The 23,676-nt window shown below is 43.8% G+C and overlaps 1 protein-coding gene across 1 annotated transcript; it reads right to left on the reverse strand.

Moving 5' to 3' along the window:
* Positions 1 to 3,787: 3,787 nt before the first annotated feature.
* On the reverse strand, positions 3,788 to 20,104 carry NDUFA12 (NADH:ubiquinone oxidoreductase subunit A12). Its single transcript, XM_066591538.1, has 4 exons — positions 19,948 to 20,104; positions 16,883 to 16,965; positions 11,232 to 11,319; positions 3,788 to 4,024 (listed from the first exon to the last, which is right to left on the reverse strand). The coding sequence occupies exons 1-4, from the start codon at positions 20,034 to 20,036 to the stop codon at positions 3,844 to 3,846; spliced, it is 441 nt and encodes a 146-aa protein (XP_066447635.1). The 5' UTR covers positions 20,037 to 20,104; the 3' UTR covers positions 3,788 to 3,843.
* Between the last annotated feature and the right edge of the window lie 3,572 nt (positions 20,105 to 23,676).

The following is a 23,676-nucleotide window of genomic DNA, read 5'->3' on the forward strand; positions in this document are numbered from 1 at the left end:
CATCTTGCATCTAAGCTAGAGGTGGTACAACGTGGTACTAGAACCTCCATGCCCCCATATCACATCTTGTATCCAAGCTAGAGGCGGTACAAGAGCCTTCATGACTGCCCGTATTACATCTTGCATCCAAGCTAGAGGTGGTATAACAGGGTACAAGAGCCTTCATGACTGCCCGTCTAACATCTTGCATCCAAGCTAGAGGTGGTATAACAGGGTACAAGAGCCTTCATGACTGCCCGTATTACATCTTGCATCCAAGCTAGAGGTGGTATAACAGGGTACTAGAGCCTTCGTGACTGCCCGTATTACATCTTGCATCTAAGCTAGAGGTGGTATAACAGGGTACTAGAGCCTGCTTGACTGCCCGTATTACATCTTGCATCTAAGCTAGAGGTGGTACAATGGGGTACTAGAGCCTCCATGCCCCCATATCACATCTTGTATCCAAGCTAGAGGCGGTACAAGAGCCTTCATGACTGCCCGTATTACATCTTGCATCCAAGCTAGAGGCGGTACAACAGGGTACAAGAGCCTTCATGACTGCCCGTATTACATCTTGCATCCAAGCTAGAGGTGGTATAACAGGGTACAAGAGCCTTCATGATTGCCCGTATTACATCTTGCATCCAAGCTAGAGGTGGTATAACAGGGTACTAGAGCCTTCATGACTGCCCGTATTACATCTTGCATCCAAGCTAGAGGTGGTACAACGGGGTACTAGAGCCTCCATGCCCCCATATCACATCTTGTATCCAAGCTAGAGGCGGTACAAGAGCCTTCATGACTGCCCGTATCACATCTTGCATCCAAGCTAGAGGTGGTATAACAGGGTACAAGAGCCTTCATGACTGCCCGTATTACATCTTGCATCCAAGCTAGAGGTGGTATACCAGTGTACAAGAGCCTTCATGACTGCCCGTATTACATCTTGCATCCAAGCTAGAGGTGGTAGATCACCGAGGGAACCACTAAATAATAAATAAAATATAACCTTTATTAATATAAATTAAAACTATATATACAAAAGGGCGTGATCAATCCTTTCTAGATATCGTGCCTGTCACGACCAATCGGCACCGTCCATAAAAATATGATACCTTGGACAAGTGAACAGTAGTATTAACTTATGCAACTGTCACGGTCAAGATTCCCCACACTATTACTATTCTCTCAGTGTGTGTTCACTGTGTGCATACAACCACTGTATATCCAACAGTCTGTTGGGTCTGACCCAACAATATTGGGATAGATCTTTTTATGGTACACGTGATGCACGTGTCCAAACCACAATGTGACCATAGGCAATATGTCGAATAATCCTAAGATGTCTTAGTATTGGATGGACACACTTCCAGAGCACTTCCGATTTATTCTCTATGGCTATAAGCATCAACAGATGGACAATGATGCATGTGCTCAATTAGGAGTATTTATGATCACATCACCATATCCTTTTTCTGGTAAGTATATAAAAGTAGTGATGATGAAATAGAAAAAGAACTATCTCCCATATGATGAAATAGTGATAGGGATTAGTGTATTCATGTGATAATTATGACATACAAGTCCTACACTCCAACTGACTGATAAGACCGTGGGGATGAATCTAACAACTGGCCAAGGTATCAGTTAATATAGTGTAAAGCTGTTTAGCTCGGATGTATTGCTAACAGTGTCATACACCATGCTGCTTAAAGTGCTTATTTATGGTTTTATTAAAAAACACTTCATCAACTACTAGAAGAAGATCCAATACAAGAGGCAGGACCGATTTATGGTCCATAAATTGCCTAAAAATTGATCCTCTAAATAGTACTAAGACCCGTTTAGGTAGCACAAATAGATCAAGTGTCTCGGGCAAGACTGATTTTTCCTAAGTCCAAGAAAAACGCCCAATACTTGATCTATTAATAGCCAGTTTTGCTCACTTAGTCGCACAATAGTGAAATGACTCCAGCAAAAAGCCTATTAAAAGTCACAACACTGATTGCTTAAACAGAAGAAACCATCTACGCGTTTCAACAGCTCAATCATATAAGCTGTATCCTCAGGATGGTATAGTGTGATGCACTCAAGATAGATTGATTGCATAGAAAATCCAGCTAAGTATTGCAACAGTCATTGATGTATAAGACTGTGCCATACAAATAGCTAGGGTTAGCAGATAGATTCAGCTAAGTATTGCAGCAGTCATAGATGTGTAAGACTGTGCAAACTATGTAGCTAAGGTTAGCAGATAGCGAAGTGAACATCCTGACGGGCTGTGAGTAAATGACCAGCAATGGTCAGTAGCCCGATGACAGGGCTTAAAAAGACCAAACCACGCCTCCCTGTGTGGAGGGCTCGTCCCCGCTCAGCCAATCTGCTTCATTTCTTCACCCGGCACTTGGCTTACCGAGATCTCGCGATAATAGAGATCCTGCGCATGCGCAGGGCCACACAGCGTCCGTGGATGCCAACCAACGCCAACCAGGAAGCCGGAGGGCGCAGCGGCATCGGGACACTGTGCAGAACTAGCGCACGTAGGAAATAATAGTGAGAGTCATCATTTTTTAGGAAATAATAGTGAGAGTCATCATTTTTTAGGGCAACCCATTACCCACTATATGACGCGGAATCGGGGCCCAATAGAGACGTCAGCATACCATCAGACTTAGTCATATCACCGACATTAGAGAGAGATATAACCGAAAATGACGCTGTGTTAACCATTAATGAGAATGAGCTGCAAATCATCAATTTGTCATCCAGAAATTTAACAAAACAAGAAGAATCTGTGATTAAGAAGGGTTTGTCATTCATCCCCACGAACAAATTCTGTCTGTTCGAATGGACAAAGGACATCGCATTATTTTTAAGAAAATTGCGATGGAAAAAGTATTTTGCCATCCGAGATAGAAAAAAATGTGCAGACCTGGGTCTGGACCATCAGGACCTTGAAGCCATTCTGGCCTTGGAAGCACTGGAAAATGAGAATATGAGAGATCCTAGTAAGGGTCCTTTCACCAACTTGAAATCAAGAAATACGAGTTTACCCCCATCTGGGGATTCTCCGTATGTAGAGATCTTTGAAGCAATGGTGATTGAGGACCTTGAGAGGCTGTCCAAAGACAAGAAATTTAAGCATCAAAACCTTACCTTTGATGAAAAAATGGCTCTCCAAACGCTCGAGAGGGATGAAACTATAATTATTAAGCCCTCCGATAAGGGGGGCAATATAGTTTTGATGGATCGTGATGCATATAGGGCAATGTGCCTTCGGATATTATTGGATAGATCTAATTACCAGATCCTGAAGGACGACCCTACGGACACCTTTCTTACGGAACTCAGGAATATCTTGATGCAAGCTTCATGACTGCCCGTATTACATCTTGCATCCAAGCTAGAGGTGGTATAACAGGGTACAAGAGCCTTCATGACTGCCCGTATTACATCTTGCATCTAAGCTAGAGGTGGTACAACGGGGTACTAGAGCCTTCCTTCAAGTGTTCCGTTTCCTGTAAAAAATTATCCTTTTGCTCTGATATTGTAATCACTTACTTATACAAACGTCACAATCACACAGAAAGTTTCATTCGATTTGATAACTCCTTCTAGGATATGTTTTTTTTTTCCTTTTTACAATGAGTGTGTGTATTTCTGAATAGGTCATACAGACATCTGTCCAGCACAGACTTGTTGCAGCCTAGCTTTTACTTGTGCTGCTCATTTAGTCAGAAACATAATTCATAAAACAGACACTTTGGTACAAGTAACATTTTTCATAACTGAAGAAAAGAATTGCTTTAATGTTAAAAGTATTTTTTTAAATTAAATACTGTGTATCACTATAATGTAGTGTTAATTCTTAGATGGTGCGGGAGGAACCCATTCCTCAATCTTCTTGCGAGTGGTAGAATATGGTACATACTGTCCGGGAGTGGCACTTAGATTGAATTTGTGATTCTCCCATACATATTTATGAGTAGCAGGAGGATGAGTAGATGGAGGATCCTCCGTCATGCAATGCAGCCAGCGATGCCTACAATAAGATAAGAAAAAAAAATGTTTTTAATCCGACCATTTTTATTGGAATTATATTTTTGAATACAATTACCTCTTATTTTCAAGACATTTATACATGCATAATATACCGTACATATAATATTTCCCCACCTAAACAACACAATCAAAACTATATATAACCAAATCCTAATCACCCCCATTCCCCCCAAAAAAATTTAGATATACAGAAAAAAAAAACCAAACAACTAAGGCCAGTTTCACACAGCAGAGATTCTCGTGTGAGATTTATGCGTTGCGAGAAATCTCGCAGGAATATGAGGCCCATTCTTTTGAATGTGGTCACACACATGAGTGATGTATTCCTGCATCTCAGTGTGATGCAGGGAAAGAAAAATAGCGGCATGTCCAATCTTTGGGAAACACTCTGCGATCCTCCTACTTCCCCGCAGTGATGCATGGTGGTTTTGACATAATTCCCAAGAGAGTATGTTCATCAACAATACCCAATATACAGGATCAATATCGACAAGATATATCTTTTTAATCATCTCTAGTGTCCCATTCCAAAATTCACACAAGTTTACACAATCCCAGACCATATGGAGTAGGATAAACTCTGTGCACCAAATACAATTGTGATACTCGCTGACTTTCAGATAGAGCTCATTGGAATATACGCAAACTACTGCCCATTTATCTTCGCTAATATGGCCTAAATCTTTTCCCCAATTTTCTTTTACCTTTATTGGAAATTGCTGTAAATAGTAAGAAAGCATCTGTTTATATAAATACGATATTACACCCCTCATAGCTCCAGAACACCCCAAAAAATTCACCAGTGTTGAACTGTAAGCACAGATAATGACTGGGCCTGAGCAGCTAAAGCATGTTGTAACTGAAGGAACTAGAAAAAATAACTATGGGGACATCATAAAGCTTTCAAAATTGTTAACTAAAAAAAAAAAAAAAAAAAAAAAAAAAAAAAAAAAAAAAAAGACCCCAGAATGTATCTGTTCCTGTCTTCTCTCATAGTGAAAATCCCTCCAACTTAAAATAAAACTCAGTCAATTTAGGATTCTTCCAAAAGGGGGTATATAAAATAAATCTGCTTAAATTCCTTAGTTTATTAAAATAATTGCTGGATATACCATTTTTTCCCCTCCTTTATCCCTCTCTAACATACCATTATAGGGGGCTACAACCTGTCATTTTAGAAACTAATCTACCATTGAACCCCACCCCTTTTCTTTCTCCCCGACCCCTTCAACTGTTGTAATTGAGACAACAGAAAATATATCCAAACATTTTGAATCGCCAACCCTTCAGACCGTTTAACCCTTTGAAGGGTCTCCAATTTAATTCTAGCAGATTTCTTATTCCATAATAAACTCCTATATCATATGAAGTCAAAAATCTATACATTACAGAGAACTATATAGAACTTATAGAAAGTCCAAAAATCCCCCACACTCCTGCTATCAATATATAATTGAAGCTTCTTATTTCTTTTTCAACAGGTACAATATAAAAAAATAAACCGAGATGTGCAACGCATTTCTGTGCTCTCTGGCGCCTCACTCAAGCATGCCCGTATCACATCTTGCTTTTTTTTTTTACAATGTGTTCAAATTATCTACATTTAACATTTTGGCTTTGGCCATTAAGTCTCAAAAGATTGCTGGTTATGAAAGAGTTGACTGGTTATGCAAACAAAGTAATCATCAAATTGCACGTAATTCATAGTCATTTACATATTTTCTATATACCCATCAGTCTATATTGTGAAGTCATTTAAACACTACAGAGAGAGACTAAAGTGAAGGATCTATCAACGAGAACATTTATGTTCATTCGGAGGACTACGAGGACACCAGCAGTGTTACTGTGGGATCTACAGGCACTGTAATAATCAGAGCATGACAGAACTCGAGATATTGTTCTATACAAATTCAGATCTAGGATATTGCCTACTCTTTCCAAACCAATGATCTGAACTGAAACCATCATGGGTGACATCAGTAAAGAAAGGTGTATAATTACAGAACCGAATGTTTCATTACAAATGTGATGTTTCAAAAGGTATCAACTAAAAAGAAAAATAAATTTAAATACCCGCACTTAGGAGAAAACAATCGGACATATGTAGAACTTTTTGTACACCAGTATACTGGCATACAAAAATGACAATTGTGGCACACATGCCAAAATTACAACTTTGTGGATTTACAGAAGAGTAAACCGGTTCAACAATAAAGGTTATATAATATCCTATGTGTATGGTGGAGACATGTCATAAAGGAATCCCCCTAACTGACAAATGAGCCTTAGAGGTTTGTCAGTTCATATTACCAGTTGACATTAAAAGTTAAATGCTGAAGGGTGAACAGACTCCTGTAAAACCTTTTTTTCCATGTGTTTAACACACCAGTGATGTACTGTGGGAGTACACATAGGAAATGGCAAACATTTTGTACATTATTGTTGGCGAGAACAACGCCATATGGTTCCTGTGTGGAACAGCGACAAGAAGTGCTCAGCCATGTGCTATTGTTCTAAAACGAGCATAACACGTCTAGATGGCGTAGCATTGTGAGAAAACACACTTGGCAGAGCAAGAACATCTCCGCAGATATTTTTCCAAGGAAAAAAAATAAACTTCACCCTAGAAGCCGCTGACAGTTATACATCGTTAGCAAATGCAATTTCCTCAAAGTTGCAACTAATAAGAAACTTTTATAGTGTGTGGTTAAAGGGGTTGTCCCGCGCCGAAACGGGTTTTTTTTTTTTTCAATAGCCCCCCCGTTCGGCGCGAGACAAACCCGATGCAGGGGTTAAAAAAGAAAACCGGATAGTGCTTACCTGAATCCCCGCGCTCCGGTGACTTCTTACTTACCTGGTGAAGATGGCCGCCGGGATCTTCTCCCTCGGTGGACCGCAGGTCTTCTGTGCGGTCCATTGCCGATTCCAGCCTCCTGATTGGCTGGAATCGGCACGTGACGGGGCGGAGCTACGAGGAGCTGCTCTCCGGCACGAGCGGCCCTATTCAGAGAAGAAGAAGACCGGACTGCGCAAGCGCGTCTAATCCGGCGATTAGACGCTGAAAATTAGACGGCACCATGGAGACGAGGACGCTAGCAACGGAACAGGTAAGTGAATAACTTCTGTTTGGCTCATAATTAATGCACAATGTACATTACAAAGTGCATTAATATGGCCATACATAAGTGTATACCCCCACTTTGTTTCGCGGGACAACCCCTTTAAGTTCTACGCTGTCAGCTGTCGCCTCATTAATATTCTCTGGGGTCTCGAAACTATACATGGACAAGACTGAACTTGTCAACTTTCCCCCTCTTCACAAACCCCTCGTCTAGCAGTAATATTTGCCTAGTCTCTCACTACCACTAGTAGGCTAAAAAACATTTCCCACATCTGTTCCTTTCTCACACAGGAGACTACCAAATTGCTAGTACACACACTTCTAATACCCTGGCTAGACTACTGCAACATCCTCCTTTGTGGCATGCTGACCAACATATTAGAGACAGCAACAGATATAAGGATTCTTTCCCCATGGGACAACTGTAGGGTGATTCGATGCCCACCAGTCATTCCAGTGATAAGGCTCATTTACACTGAAAGACCGTTTTGAGTGATCACTTTGCAAAAACTCTTAAGTAGCTAATTAGCTACTTAAGAGTTTATTAGCGTGTAAATGAAGGCTCCTGCTGTATGCTACTTTGTTCTCAGAGCTGTCAGCGGTATCACGCTGAGAACTCCGAGCGGGATACCAGCTGAAAGAATACTATCAGTGCTATCCTGCTGAGAACTCAGCTTGCGGCGCTGATAAGACTCATAACTGACTTTAAGCTTGCTGATATTTCATGTGCTACATCATTCAAATCAATTTTCAACCAATGTCTAATTATTTCATATAGTGAGTATAGTATTTGTAACTACCATAATTTTCTTGCAATTAGTATTTATTAGCTCCAAATATAAGGTTTTTATTTTTTGGAAGCAGCACTGATACAGAGCCAAGATTGACACAAACCACTATCCATTCCTATTCATTACTACTGACTGGTGGCCACAGTCCATACCGCGCCATATTTGAATCTGCCAATTTTTACTGTCTTGGAGACATCATAGAATTAATACAGCTTGTGTATACGCATTTAAAACAAACATTCCTTAACAGTACAACTCCCTTTATAAATATGGATGAACCATTTCATTTAGGCCTTCCTGTCCACGGGCCAGGCGGAATATCACTAGTGATATTCCGCCGCCCGGGAGCAGGGGAGAGAACTGACAGGCTCATTGCGGCAAATCGCAGTATGCCGCGATTTGGGTCCCGCGAGCGGAGAATTGCTATGATTCTCCGCTCGTGGACAGGAGGCTGCGCTTCCCATAATTAAGTCTATGGAAGGCGTGCACTGTGTTACTCGCGGACGGATTATCGCTGCGAGTAACGCAATGCAATATTGTCCGTGGACAGGAGCCCTTAGGCCTCCTTCATACGGGCGACACCACATTGCTGCGAGAAAATCGCAGCGATATCGCATTGCTGCACTGTACGATATCGCTGCGATTTTCTCGCAGCAATACCGCGATTCTGTAGCGCTACAAAATCACGCGACTTTGTAGCATCTGCTACTGTAAAAGTTGCATTGCATCGCATGCAAACCGCGTTTTCGTGTGATGCAACAGAGAGGAAGGCTCCATAGAGAAACATGGGCTACAAAACCTCGCGTGTCGCGGGCATACCGCCGGACCTGCGAGGTCTGTGTGTCGTTTTGTAGCATGCTACAAAACATCTCACGTGTGAAGGAACCCATAGGAAACCATGGGCTTCACATACATGCAGTTTGTAGCATCGTAGCAATGCTACAAAATTGCGCGACTTTGTCGCCCGTGTGAAGGAGGCCTTAGGGTTAAAGAATGTTGAAACTCCCTGATGTTGGCTCAAACTGTGATGTAGAACCCAAACTAATGATGACAGGATCTATATACTGCAGAGAGAAATAAAACAGCCTGTGCCTTCAGGTTAACTGACAATGAAATGGTAAGTCATTTACTTTCTTCCAGCTGCCACATTATAGTTTATGCAGAAGTTCATTAAATGGCTTTTCAAACTCAAATTTGTATTTGGTTGTAGGCCCCAATGTGCCTAAAACTATAATACTGTGCAAATGTTTTAAGCAGATGTGGAAAAAACCTTCAAAGTAAAAATGCTTTTAAAACAGAACAATGCAAACTGAATGAGCAAAAGAAGCATAAATCAAATCAATATTTGGTGTGACCGCCCTTTGTCTTCAAAGCAGCATGAATTCTTCTAGGTACACTTGTACAAAGTCAGGGATTTTATAGGATTATAGTCAAGTGTATGATTAACCAATTATACCAAACAGGTGATAACAATCATCATTTTCAGGGGTAGGGTGAAATACACTCTGAAATAGAAGGTGAGGTTGTGGAAGACAGTTTCATGTCAGAAGTCATACATCATGGCAAGATTGAGCACAGCAACAATACATAAGGTAGTTATACTGAATCAGCAAGGTCTTTCCCAGGCAAAGATTCCAAAGCAGACTGGGAGATTCAAGATGTATTGCTCAAGTTCTTTTAAAGAAGCACAAAGAAAGGACAATGTTGAGGACCATAGATGCAATGGTTAGCCAAGGAAACAGGCAACAGATGAAAGACATCATACTTCCCTTTGAAATTGCAAGAAGTCCAGCAGAACTGTCAAAAACCAATGGGACCCAGACTCACCCATCTACTGTTTGGAGGAGTCTGGCCAGAAGTGGTTTTCATGGAAGCATTGCGGCCAAAAAGCAATACCTTCAATGTAGAAAAAGGCCAAGCAACTCAACTATGTATAACTATGCAGGTGTTCTGAACTGAGGAGTCAAAATTTGGCTGTAACAGAAGGTAGTTTGTTCACTAAATGGTGGGAGAGAAGTACAATAATTAGTGTCTGCAGGCAGCAGTGAAGGATGGTGGAGGTTCCATGCAAGTTTGGGACTGTATTTCACCAAATGGATTTGGTCAGGCGTAATGGTGTCCTGAATAATGAGAAATACAGGCAGATACTTATGCATCATGTAATACCATCAGGGAGGCGTCTGATTGGCTCCAAATCTATTCTGCAGCAAGACAACAACCCTAAACATACAGCCAATGTCATTAACAACTATTTTCAGCATAAAGAAGAACAAGGAGTCCTGGAAGTGATGATATCGCTCTTCCAGAGTCTCGATTTTAACATCATAGAGTCGGTCTGGAATTACATGAAAAAAACAGAAGGATTTGAGCAAACCTACATCCACAGAATATCTTTGGTTAGTTCTCCAAGATGTTTGGAATAAGTTCCTTGCAGAGTTCCTTTAAAGACTGTGTGCAACTCTACCAAGAAGAATTGATACTATTGTGAAGGCAAAGGGCGGTCACACCAACGTATTGATTTTATTTACATTTCTTTCATGCTTGTTCACTCTGCAGTTTAATTGACAACAATAAACTATTAACACTATTTTTGAAAGTATTCTTATTCTGCAGCATTTTTCCACACCTGCCTAAATTTGCACAATACTGTATATAAAAACTTACCATGGCACTATTTTTGTGTCATAACATGTGCCAGGTGATGTTATCGGGTCTCCTGGCCTGGTGACTAGAGATGAGCGAGCATACTCGATAAGGCAAACTAGTCGAGCGAGTAGTGCCTTACTCTAGTACCTGCCCGCTCGTGTCTAAAGATTCGGGTGCCGGCAGGGGGCGGGGAGAGTGGGGAGGAACGGCGGGGAGATCTCTCTCTCCCCTCCGCTCCCCCCTGCTCACCGCCACAACTCACCTGTCACCCGCACCGGCAGCCGAATCTTTAGAGACAAGCGTGCAGGTACTCGCATAAGGCACTACTCGCTCGAGTAGTTTGCCTTTTCGAGTATGCTCATTCATCTTTACTGGTGACATCCCTATCGAACCTTCTATTGGTTGCAGCAGTCACATGGGTAAACAACTACGTGACCACAGCAGCTCAAAGTAAACAGAAGACCAGAGAAGCGGTGAGCAGCGGCGGAGAGGCGAGTACCGGTATATGTGTGTGTGTATATATTATAAAATGTATCCCCCCCACTGCCACTAATGTTTTTATCTGTTGAAAAACTCCTTTAATGTTTTTATACTTATATATAACCAGCTGAAGAATTTGCACTAACCATTCAGGGGGCACCATACTTCCATCCAAATTCCAGTAAGTATACTTCCCATTCATCTCATGTGTATATTCTACCCATCGGTGACGTGCTGGAAAAAAAAAGTGCAAGACAGTGAGAGCTTACGGACACCATCAAATTAACCACTACTCCAAACATCATATTTCCCGAAGTAACAAGTAATCCAGTGATTGGGTCTTATTTGGAGTCCGTTAAGTAAATCCTCGTCCAGACTCCTCTGGGGCAGGTGGGCAACCTCTGGCTAAACATCAATTATGTAAATATAGAGACACAAAATCCATTATGTTTTAGTTTGTTTAATTAACATAGAAGCGTCTGCTCAGTTCCTAAAATGTGCCGAATTAAAAAAGCTGAAAGGCAACATCACAATTACAAGAAGCCACCAATTTGTACACGTGGTTTTGTAAAATGGTACATACTTCTCCAATTAAATTAATGAAAAAATACCCTACAAAAACACAGTGAGCTCCAGAGAAGATTATAATAAAATGGTCTTACTAATATTTACTGTAGCATTGATTAGAGTCCATTAGATATAAAAAGTCTACACACCCCTGTTAAAATGCCATGTTTTTGTCATGTTAAAAAAATTCGACAACGATGAATTATTTCTACCTTCAAGGTTGCTCATTATACACACCCTAAAACTAATATTTGTTGATGTACCATTTGACTTTAGAACAGCATTCAGTCTTTTTGGGAAGTTGTCTATTAGCACTTGACAATTTTTGCCCACTCTTCCTTGCAAAGCTCCCCAAATCTCTCAAGATTGCAAGGGCATCTTGTGTGTAGCGCCTTCTTCAGGTCAGCCCACAGATTATTAATGGAATTCAGGTCTGGGCTCTGGCTGGGCCATTCCAAAACTTTGATCTCCTTCTGGTGAAGCCATTCTGATTTGGAGAGATGCTTTGGGTCCTTGCCATGCTGAAAGGTGACATTCCTCTTCATCTTCAGCTTTTTAGCAGAGGCCTGAAGGTTTTGTGCCAAAATAGGCTGATATTTGGAATGGTTTATAATTTCCTCCACCTTGACTAAAGCCCCAGCAGCAAAAAACCAGACCCAAAGCATAATGCTGCCTCCACCATCTTCACTGCGGGTCTGGTGCTCTTTTGGTGATGCACAGTGTTGGCTTTGTGCCAAACTTACCTTTTGGAATGATTGTCAAAAAGTCCCCCTCGGTCTCATCAGACCAGAACACGTTCTTAATCATACTTTTAGCAGACTTGATGTAGGTTTTGGCAGTACATATCCATGCTTGAATGTTTTTCTTGGTTAGAAAAGGCTTCCGTCTTCCCACCCTACCCCACAGCCCAGATATATGAAGAATGCAGGAGATGGTTGTCCTATGCACGACACAACCAGTACTTACCAGAAATTCCTGCAGCTCCTTTAACCCCTTAAAGCTCCAAGACGTACATTTACATCATAGAGGTTTGGAGTTTGTTTGAAGGGGGATCAGGGGTCGATGCCGCTCAATTCAATGCAGTTGCTAGCTGTTTGACCCAATGCCCACAGGCAAATTTCATTTGGGGCACCCACTCGTGAGATCTGCAAATCAAGCCACCCATAGAGATGCATGGGCGTCCACAACTGGATTAAAACATATGCGGATTTGATTTGCGGACCTTTTGGTCCAGAAAACAAACTACAGCATGCTCCCTTCTTGTGCAGTTCACGCACGGACGGCTTTTATTGAAGTCAACGGAAGCCGTCCGATCCGCAGGAACACCCGCAGCTGACAATGCGGACATGCCGCAGATCCGTAGGGAAGCAGGAGATTTTTAAAAAGTATACTGCGCATGTCCAACAGCAAGCCATGAGGACCATGTGCAGTACAGCGAATCCGGAAATGGAGGGATCTGAGCGGACGCCGCTGCCGGGAAAAGGCAGGTAAGTAGGGCTCTCTGGCCACAGGCAGTGCTGGATTTCCAAGTGTGCCATGGACCTGAGGGCTTTCTTACAGCCTACATCCACCTACAACAGCTCTGATCAGCCCTCCCGCTGATTGCAGCTGTTAAACCTGTAAATGCCCCAATCGATGTTCGGGGCCTGTATGGACCCCCATGATGAGATCACAGGGTGCCGTTGCGGATTCTGTACCAAGCCATGCCTGTGGCGTGGCTTGATACATTGCCTGTCATATTGTGATAAAATTAAATACTATGTTATTGCATCATACTGCAGGAGCAATCAAACCATCACAAGTTCTTGTACCCTATAGGGACTTAAAGGGGTTGTCCCGCGCCGAAACGGCTTTTTTTTTTTTTTTTTTTTAAACCCCCCCCCCCGTTCGGCGCGAGACAACCCCGATGCAGGGGTTAAAAAAACAAACCGCTCAGCGCTTACCTGAATCCCGGCGGTCCGGCGTCTTCATACTTACCTGCTGAAGATGGCCGCCGGGGTCTGCTCCCTCCGTGGACCGCAGCTCTTCTGTGCGGTCCATTGCCGATTCCAGCCTCCTGATTGGCTGGAATCGGCACGTGACGGGGCGGAGCTACACGGAGCCGGCATTCTGCACGAGCGGCTCCATTGAAGAGAGCAGAAGACCCGGACTGCGCAAGCGCGGCTAATTTGGCCATCGGAGGGCGAAAATTAGTCGGCTCCATGGGAACGAGGACGCCAGCAACGGAGCAGGTAAGTAAAAAACTTTTTATAACTTCTGTATGGCTCATAATTAATGCACAATGTACATTACAAAGTGCATTATTATGGCCATACAGAAGTGTATAGACCCACTTGCTGCCGCGGGACAACCCCTTTAACATTTTTTTTAAAAAGTAAAAACCAGTTTAAAAACAATTAAAAAAAATAAAAGGTAATGAAAGTTTTAAAATAAAAACCTTCTACCATATTTGTATTTGCTATCGCTGCTTCTATAAAAGTCGATCTATCAAAATAACGCATTATTTACCCCAACTGAGGAACATGGCCATAAAAAAATAAATAAATCAAAACACCAGAATTGCACTTTTTTTGATCACCCTGTCTCCAAGAAAGAAGTGTAATAAAAAGCAGTCAAAAAGTTGTATGTATTCCAAAATGATACCAATAGAAGTATACCTATACAAGTTTGATATCGTAGGAACTGTACTGACCCATAGTATAAAGTTATGTCAATTTAGCTGCAGTGTGTACACTGTTGAAACAAGACGCACCCAAAGATGGTGAAATTTAGGGTTTTTTCATTTCACACTAGTTTACAACGTTTTTCAGTACATTTTATGGTACATTAAATAGTAAAACTCATCTCACAAAAACAAGCCATAAAACAGCACAATGGATAAAATATATATATATATATAATGATTTTTTTTCTTTTTAAGTAGGGAAGAAAAACCGGGAAAAAAAGGGGGGGGGGGGGGGGTCTACGTCCTCAAGGGGTTAATGTTGCTGTAGGCCTCTTGGCAGCCTCCAAAACCTATTTTTTTCTGGTCTTTTCATTAATTTTTGAGGAACGGCCAGTTCTCTGTAACGTCACAGTTGTGCAAAATGTAATCCACTTCTTGATGACCGTTATGTGACTGAATGTTATATGTGGTAAACCAGAATCCCTGTAAATAATGGCAGCGGAGTGCTGACTACTATGTATCATGAGCTTAAAGGGGTTGTCCGGCCATAAACATTAGGTCTCATTACTTCTGTTTGCCCAATACAATGCACTTTGTAATATACATTGTGCATTGTAAATTAGGCAAACAGAAGTTATTCACTTACCTCTTGGCTGCCCCCCCCTGTGTTGCTCCTCGGTTGCCATGGTTCCGACAAGTCTCTAGTCCTCTTCTTGTCGGGACGACCGGGGACGCGCCTCTCCAGCACAGCTCTGCGCATGTGCAGAAGAAGTTCAGCCTGGGAAGCTCAGTTCTGCCTGAGGAGGCGTGGCTGCTGGCTCTTCAACTCCAAGGTAAGAATGAGAGGAGGGGCGGGCTCTCGTGGGGGGGGGGGAGGGGGGGGGGGGGGGGAGGATGGATGGATGAATGGATGGATGTGTGCAAGTGGCTGTCAGAAGTCCGGGGGGGGGGGGGGGGGGCAGTGATGTGTGTCTGTGCAATGTCAGGATGGATGGATGGATGTGTGCAAGTGGCTGTCAGAGGTCCAGGGGGGTGGGGGGAGGGGGAGCGAGCGGCAGTGATGTGTGTCTGTGCAATGTCAGGATGGATGGATGGATGGATGGATGGATGGATGGATGTGTGCAAGTGGCTGTCAGAGGTCCGGGGGGGGGGGGGGGGGGGGGAGGGGGGGGGGGAGGATGGATGGATGGATGTGTGCAAGTGGCTGTCACTTGCACACATCCATCCATCCTCCTCCCCCCCGGGACTTCTGACAGCCACTTGCACACATCCATCCATCCATCCTGACATTGCACAGACACACATCACTGCCGCTCGCTCCCCTCCCCCCTCCTGACATGAGTGTATAACTCAGTCTCCCCTGGCCACAACCCCTCTGATTATAGTATGCAGCAGGGGGCGGGGCCTGGGCGGGGAGAGACTGTAGAGCAGTTCAATAGAGGTGCGCGTGTCGTGGGCGGGGCTAGGACGTGAGCTGAGGGAGGCCATGAAATTTTGCCTTTTCATGTCTCTTACTACCATCGGGAGCGCGCACACAGAGGCGCCATCTTTGAAAGCTGCAGTGAAGATCAGAATCTAAGGTAAGAAACTGACATTGCAGCTGATCTGCCGGCCGGTTTGAGCCCCTGTATGCTGTCTGTTACTATCCTTACTGAAAGGAAAGCAGCAGCATTATAAAAATTTTTACCCTGTGTGGCCGGACAACTCCTTTAAGTGTGCTTGGCCGATTCTGGACACAACTAGAACCCCAAATATAAGAGGGTGTGAACAACTATTTTTGTATTTTAGTTTTGTTACAGTATGTACACGGTCATAAGCAGTACAATTTCACGGCGTAAATCATGCAGCATAAACCACATGATATTCTGCAGGTCGGTTTTTCCACTTTTGCACTGTAAACCCCCTTTTTTTTTCCCTACATCGTTGCAATCAAAGTCCCATAATTCCCCCCCCCCCCCCCCCCCCCAATCGACGGCTGTATGGGGCTTGTTTTTGTGTGAGTAGCGGTAGTTTTTATTGTTACCATTGTGTGGTCCATATGGCTTTTTTGATCAATTTTATTGCACTTTATGGGAGGAAAAAACAAACAAGAAAAGCGTTTTCCCCCATTTTTTTTCTTTACAGTTTTTGCCATTCAGGATATATGATGTGTTCAATTTATTGTACAGGTTTTTATGGATATGATACCAAATGTATAATTTTTACTTTTTTTATACAAATAGGGGAAAGTGGAGGGCTGATGACGACACAGAGCGCACGCTCCCTACATAGTACGCAGCATGTAGGGGGTTAGAAGCGGGGATCGCTGTTCTTATCTATCCCCGCTGTTACAGCCAGCTCCCACTACAGGATGGAGCGGGCTCAGCTTCTGATCTGAGCTTGCGCCATCCACAGGACGCAAGTTTACATCCTGTTGCATTAAGTACCCCGCAGCCAGGATGTAAACTTACGCCCTGGAATGTTAAGGGGTTAACATGACAAAAACATGATCTTTTTTAAAGGGATATGTGGACTTTTTATATCTTTTGTAGCCAACGTACAGGCGCACCTAAAGAGCAGTCTTACCAAAGAAGTAACGTTTGTCTTCATAATATTTGTTGCCATACTTGTCAATTCCAACAAGCGCACCAGTTTTCAGGTCAGCAGCTCTACAAGAGAGAGAAATAAAATATGCAGATTAATTACTTGTATCATCTTATTTCACACTAATTCAAACACTTCCACTGCCAGGGTAAAAAAAATGTACATTACAGACAGCAGGTGGCTGCTGGATCTGCACCCATATTTACATCTGAGTAATGATGGCTGCACTTAAGCTCGCCATATACACGAAAGAGTGTATGACCAAACTTGCCATTAAAGTTAGCACAACAATCTCATGTTTACAGCGGCCTGTGTGGGAGGAAAACAGTGAGTGGGCATGGTGCATTTAAAGGGTCCCCATTGAAAGCTTATTCCCCTCGGCCCACTGCAAAAAGCACGCATGCGTAGCTGAACATGCGAGCTTATGGTGGAGTTGGCAGAAATTGCCATCAGATGTGTAGTGCCTACTTTAAGTTGAAATATGGCTTATTTTTGGGGTGGATGGCACTTCGGAATTCACATCGTTTTATCCTTATATTGACTACAATGTAAACCCCTGCCATAGTTCATAAGACACAGATTTTTTTAGGCGTATATTATGAAACCTGTGTTGTGGTAAACAAAAATTCTTCAGTGTTTCGGCACACCGATTTGCCCCATTCACTGTGGCTCGTATATCCGCACGCAAATGTGGCAGTTATGAGGCTCAACCTTGGATTGTCAGATAAACGTCGGAAAACTCAGATGCAGATCTGATACTTGAGTAGTCTGAACATGCCCTAGTGATGTATTCATACGGGCAAGATTTTTGGCGCAAGTTCTGTCTGTGTCTGGGATGGGCAGCACTTCTACGGAAAAAGAACCCATTAATTAGAATGACAGTAAAAAAATAAAAAATAAAAAAAATCAAAAAAAAATCGCTTGTGTGAAAGAAACCATTCAGATCGATGGTCAGAGTAGAAAAATCACTATGTCTTTTTCTTGTGCAAGTCTCGCCCGAAATTAGGACTGTAACGCGCGGTGTGCCACACATCAGACAGCACACGGACGGGATGTCTGTATGCTGTCCAATGAGTGCCAACTCACTTTCGGCTGTGTGAATGCGATCTTACAGGAAGATCAGATACCATCTTTATTTTTGCTCTACGGACACATGAGTGGACCAGCGCAGTAGCACAGTAGTAGTTATGCAAATACCTCTGCAGCGCCACCTATTGGATGGCAGCATTCCTTCAAATCAATGCTTGAGCCTTTACACAGGTCTGTAGAGTAAAGATTGGGAATTGAAAACCAAGCCAGAATCCATACACAGACAGCTGTTCGTTTTTTTTGCCCCTCATCAGTGTGCAATAGGATCCTGGCTTGGCTAGTGAAAGGCCTGACCTGTATGCTGGTCAAGCATTAAAGGGGTTGTCTCACGCCGAAACGAGTTTTTTTTTCTTCAATAGGCCCCCCGTTCGGCGCGAGACAAACCCAAGGGATGGGTTAAAAAAAAAATATATATATATATATATATATATATATATATATATATATATATAAAAAAAAAACTTACCCGAATCCCCGCTCTGCGACGACTTCTTTCTTCCTTCTCCAAGATGGCCGCCGGGATCTTCACCCACGATGCACCGCGGGTCTTCTCCCATGGTGCACCGCGGGCTCTGTGCGGTCCATTGCCGATTCCAGCCTCCTGATTGGCTGGAATCGGCACACGTGACAGGGAGGAGCTACAATGACCAGCTCTCCGGCACGAGCGGCCCCATTCACCAGGCAGAAGACTGGACTGCGCAAGCGCGTCTAAAAACGCCAGAAGACAGCGAATTTAGACAGATCCATGGCGACGGGGATGCTAGCAACGGAGCAGGTAGGTGAATAACTTCTGTATGGCTCATAATTAATGCACAATGTACATTACAAAGCGCATTAATATGGCCATACAGAAGTGTATGACCCCACTTGCTGCCGCGAGACAACCCCTTTAATCTGAAGGAATGCTGCTATCCAACAGTTGACACTGCAGAGGTAGTGTTCCATCTTCCTTGTTTCCATATTACCCAGAGGAGCATGGATGGCCTTAAAAGTCTCCTCACTCACCTTCTTGGTGCTCTCCATAAGGAGAGATGTTACCCCTCCTGAGTAGCAGTTATGTTACATACACATAAGTATACCCAAACAACAGGCAATATTGTCAAAGGACCACAATACATAAGATGCTTGGTGATTGTGTTGGGCATTACACATGACAACAAGGTTTCACAGGATGCTAAATATTGTGTGTTGTCCAACACTAAAATGGACTATTACTACCGTATTGAAAACATAAAGACACAACATAAGACTGCAGAACCCCACAGGTTAAGAAACAAAGCTACATACAGACACAATTCTGGCAGTCAGAATGCCCGGAGGTAGAAGAAATGTACTAACAGCTGTCACAGAAAGTTGAGGGGCAGGGTGCAAAGTTTTACTTTCTGGTTGAAAGTTCATAGGCTGATAGTATTAGCTTTGCTTCCAGTGACCCCAAGGCAGCATACGGGGGTACATTAGACCACCATAGATGCCCTATGACAGCTCTGTATAAAGCAGATGTGGCATGTATGCAGTAGCCCTGGAGTGTGGAAGCAGAATTCACATGCTAAACAGCAGTCCAGTTGCACCCAATGACAGATGCTGCCATGTGCAAGTCCCCACTATGAGGATTTTCTTCCCCCTCCATTGTCATGTGTGCCCACAGCTCCCATGCAGACATGTGTCTCCATGGTAACAGATTACAAACAAGTCCTGTGTAGTCGGAGGCTGCAGTGTAGCTCCCCCACCGTCTGTCCCAGGATATGTGGCATGGTTCCTGCCACGCTCACTCTAATGAGGATCGCACAATACAATTACAGACGTTGTAAGATTCAAGGTGTCCGAATGAGATATCCCGTATAACAGTCGTCCAGCCAGTAGGGGGCAGTGAGGTGCGCACTACAAGGTGACAGCCAAGGTGGAAGGGACACTATGGCCGCAGCTACGGGAACGCTACAGTAATGCTCCACAACTCTGACCTGAGCACTTGCCAGAAAGAGCCGATCAGTCCTCCATGTCCCCGCACTTGTCCCAGCGCCCTGCGGATTAACTGAAAGTACTCCGCCATATCGTGGACTAGCAGGGTCCGCCTCAGAAAGTGCTCCGACCGGAAACGGGGACTGCGAAGAAACAGTCCCACTGAATACAAGCCCTGCCCTGAGGAAACAGCAGGCTCATCCTCTCCATTATTATTGGTTCAGCTGTATTTAGTAATTGTTACAAGGTGTTATTGTGCTGCCCGGGTCCGTGCAGTCAGGGCCTTCCGTGGACATGGCTAGTAGGGCTGCCATTTCTTTATATAATACCATATACTGGGCTGGAGACATCATCCACTCTGCTCCTTCTATAGTACAGCAGAAGTAGTACTGGGAAACCCCTTGAGAGAAGTGCTCTAGTCTAGGGGAACCCCTACCAGTTAGGGCTACTGTCCACGGACGGATTTGCATTGCGCAGTACGGAGCGGGATTCAGCTTTGACTCCGCAGCAAATCCAGCGCCATAGAATGCAATGTAAAAACGTGATTTCCTACCCACGAGTGGAATTCAATTGCGATTTTCCACTAGCGGAGAAGAAATCACAGCATGCCACGACTTTGTGCGGGCTACGCACTGACAGCTTCCATTGAAGTTAATGGAAGCCGTCCGTCATGCGGCCATTCTGCAATCATCATTGCAGAATCGCCGTGTCACCGCCCTAGCGACGGCGCGGTGTCCTCTGTAGTGCGCATGTGTGCCAGAGCGCTGGCTGGCAATCTGCAGCACAGAGAAGAGACGTCAGACATGTACGCTGGGGTCACCAGCTTGGCACTGGGTTGAACGCCACTGCAGGACCGCATGAGGGGTCTGAACCACCCATGGACAGGCAGCCTTACTGTACATGGATTGGACTGCAGCGGACTGGGGTAAAGTTACATTCTCTGATGAAGCCCCCTTCAGGTTGGGTTCACAGTTTGGATTTGCCGCGGAATTTCTGAGCGGATCCTCCGCATAGAAATTCTGCGGCATTTACAATAGGATCAAAGTAGATGAGATTTTGAAAATCTTGTCCACAAGCTGCGGAAATTGACATGTGATGCAGACTTCAAAGCCACAGCATGTCAATTTTATCGCCATTTACACTGCAGAATTCACCTCTTCTCAAGGCTACCTACACACGCACGAGCTCGGCCCAAGAAACTTGGCTTGATATCACAGTTGCCAACGTCCGTTGTCACGCCAATGCAAGGCATTCTGGATAAAACACCTCCCATCACTTCTGTAAAGTGGCGATCCTCCGGCGCAGCTTTCAGGCATGTTAGAAGATCAGCTATGGGAAACCTCACTGCACAGCGTGCAATGTGTTTTAATGTCCAATTGAAAACTATGGGCAATGTGTTCCGAGGAACGCGAAAACATAGGTCATGTATATGACTCCATTCTAAAGAATCGCTCGCAACGCACAAATCTTGCGTGAGATTCTCAGCCACGTGAAACCTGCCGGAGGCGGGGAATTCTGCACAGGAAGACATGATAAAACTGGCTTCAAAATCAGCAACAAATCCTCAAAAAGTAGGTGAACAAATAAAAACACAGAAATTGTAAAACTCCAAGCACTGATTAGGCAAGAACAGGATGCGATCAGTCAGGATTTGGGCTGATTAGGCAAGAATAAGATGCCATCAGTCAGGATTTGGGCTGATTAGGCAACAATAGGATGCCAACAGTCAGGATTTGGGCTGATTAGGCAAGAATAGGATGCCAACTGTCAGTATTTGGCTAGATTCAGACGACCGTATATCGGCTCGGTTTTCACGCCGAGCCGATATACCGTGTCCTCATCTCCGCCCCCGTCCTGCCTCTCCCCATTGCAAATATTGCAGCGGAGAGGGGGCGGGAGCTCAGCACAGATCCAGGCTCCCCCCCTGCAGAGAGAGACAACGTATATCGGCTGGGCGTGAAAACCGAGCCGATATACGTTCGTCTGAATCCAGCCTTTGGGCTATAAACTGATATTCAGCATGCCAGGGTGAAGTGCAGAAGTCTTGAAAAATAAGGCCAGGCTCACACACACAATCCAGATTCTACACGCGGGTTCCCGCAACAGAATCCAGCTGTGACCCCAGCCAGCGCCCCTGCTATATCTGTACTGCCCCTGACCGCAGATGCTCGCCGTCAGACTTTTTTCTCTAAATATTTGTATTTCCTGCAGCGTTGCTAGGTGATGACGCGTGTACTCGCAGCTTATCCACAATGTCAATTGCAGATTTGCTGAGGGCCTCCAGTGACTTCAATGGAGGCCATTCGCGTAGAGTAGACCGCAAAATAGAGCATGCTGCGATTTTTCTTCCAATTGCGGAATTGACACAATTCGTTTCTGCGAGTGTGAAGGAAAAAGTGAAAGTACATACCTTTCAATGCATGCCATTTGCTTCGGATCCTCCGTGTAGACGCCACAATAGAAATCTGTTTGTGTGAGACCGGCCTAAGAGTCAACACTGCAAATACAGAGTCCGCATAAACTTCATGTATTTGTCAATAAAAGTTTAAAACACTTAGGAAATGCTTAACTGTACTTCAGTAACCATAGAAACATCCGTCTAAAAGCACTGAAGCAGCAAACTGTGTGGTTCAGAATTCCTACTGATCTACAGCGGACATGTGGCACTGGATGAACCAACACTCAGGGGATGTTCTCACATGGTGGGAATGCTGTGGATTTGGTTCAGCATTTTACAATAATACAAGCAATGTAAATGGGATTTCAAGAAATCCCATCCACACACTGAAAAAAAGGAACAGCATAAACTAACTTGTACCGTAGATTTTAAGTTAAATTATTAAATCGGTGGCATATCGGTTTATACGGTGGATTTTCACAGCGGATTTCACGCCATCAACAAAGGGGGTAAAATCCACAGGAGTTTATGCAATCCCAGGCAGACGGCCACGATTTGACCGTGTGAAAACTCGTGCAGTAAACAAATCGCAGCATGTCCTATTTCTGTGCGAGCCTCGCAGAGAATTCTCGCAGCTGGATCCGACCCGGCCATCTGCATGAGGGTAAAAGCTGCAACATATGAACATACTCTTAGGATTACTTATCACCTTTTTGTCAGTTTTTTGGTGCTCATAAGAAAAACCCACTCTGGATGGAAACATTCTGGTTTATATCCAGGTCCGTTCCAATAAACACCGATGTACAGATAGTAGGTATTATGGTTTCAGCAACTAAAGGCTATTTATTGTGTAAGTTGTGTCGTTTTTCAGTATACTTCCTGTACTAATTCCTTTTAGTTTTCAAGATCTCCGCTTGCAATAATTCAATAGTAATTTAAAGTGCAACTGTACTTTCCAAAAACTTTTGACGAGTCAGTCATATTGCAAGACCTGTTGAGCGGTTGGATGTCGACTCAGAGGGTAGCTACCATTCCAATAGGAAGTGCCGTGGATAACTGCATCACTCATTTGCATGGTTCTTGCAAAGGGAGCATTGCATGGTCTATACAAGACTGTCTATACCCCTGTGGAGGTCTCACAAGACTAAACAGTACTCATTCCTAGACTCACATTGATGGCCTTTCAATCCTACTGCATACGGACAAGGGACAATAACACAAAAACAGCTGTAGGTATATAGATCTTCTGACTTGGCTTGTAACTCTTAGTCATTTTGCAAGGCCTATTAAAGTTGGATATTGACTCAAAAGGGTAGGTACCATTCCAATAGTT

The sequence above is a fragment of the Eleutherodactylus coqui genome, chromosome 2 (assembly GCF_035609145.1).
Source record: "Eleutherodactylus coqui strain aEleCoq1 chromosome 2, aEleCoq1.hap1, whole genome shotgun sequence".
Classification (NCBI taxonomy): Eukaryota; Metazoa; Chordata; class Amphibia; order Anura; family Eleutherodactylidae; genus Eleutherodactylus; species Eleutherodactylus coqui.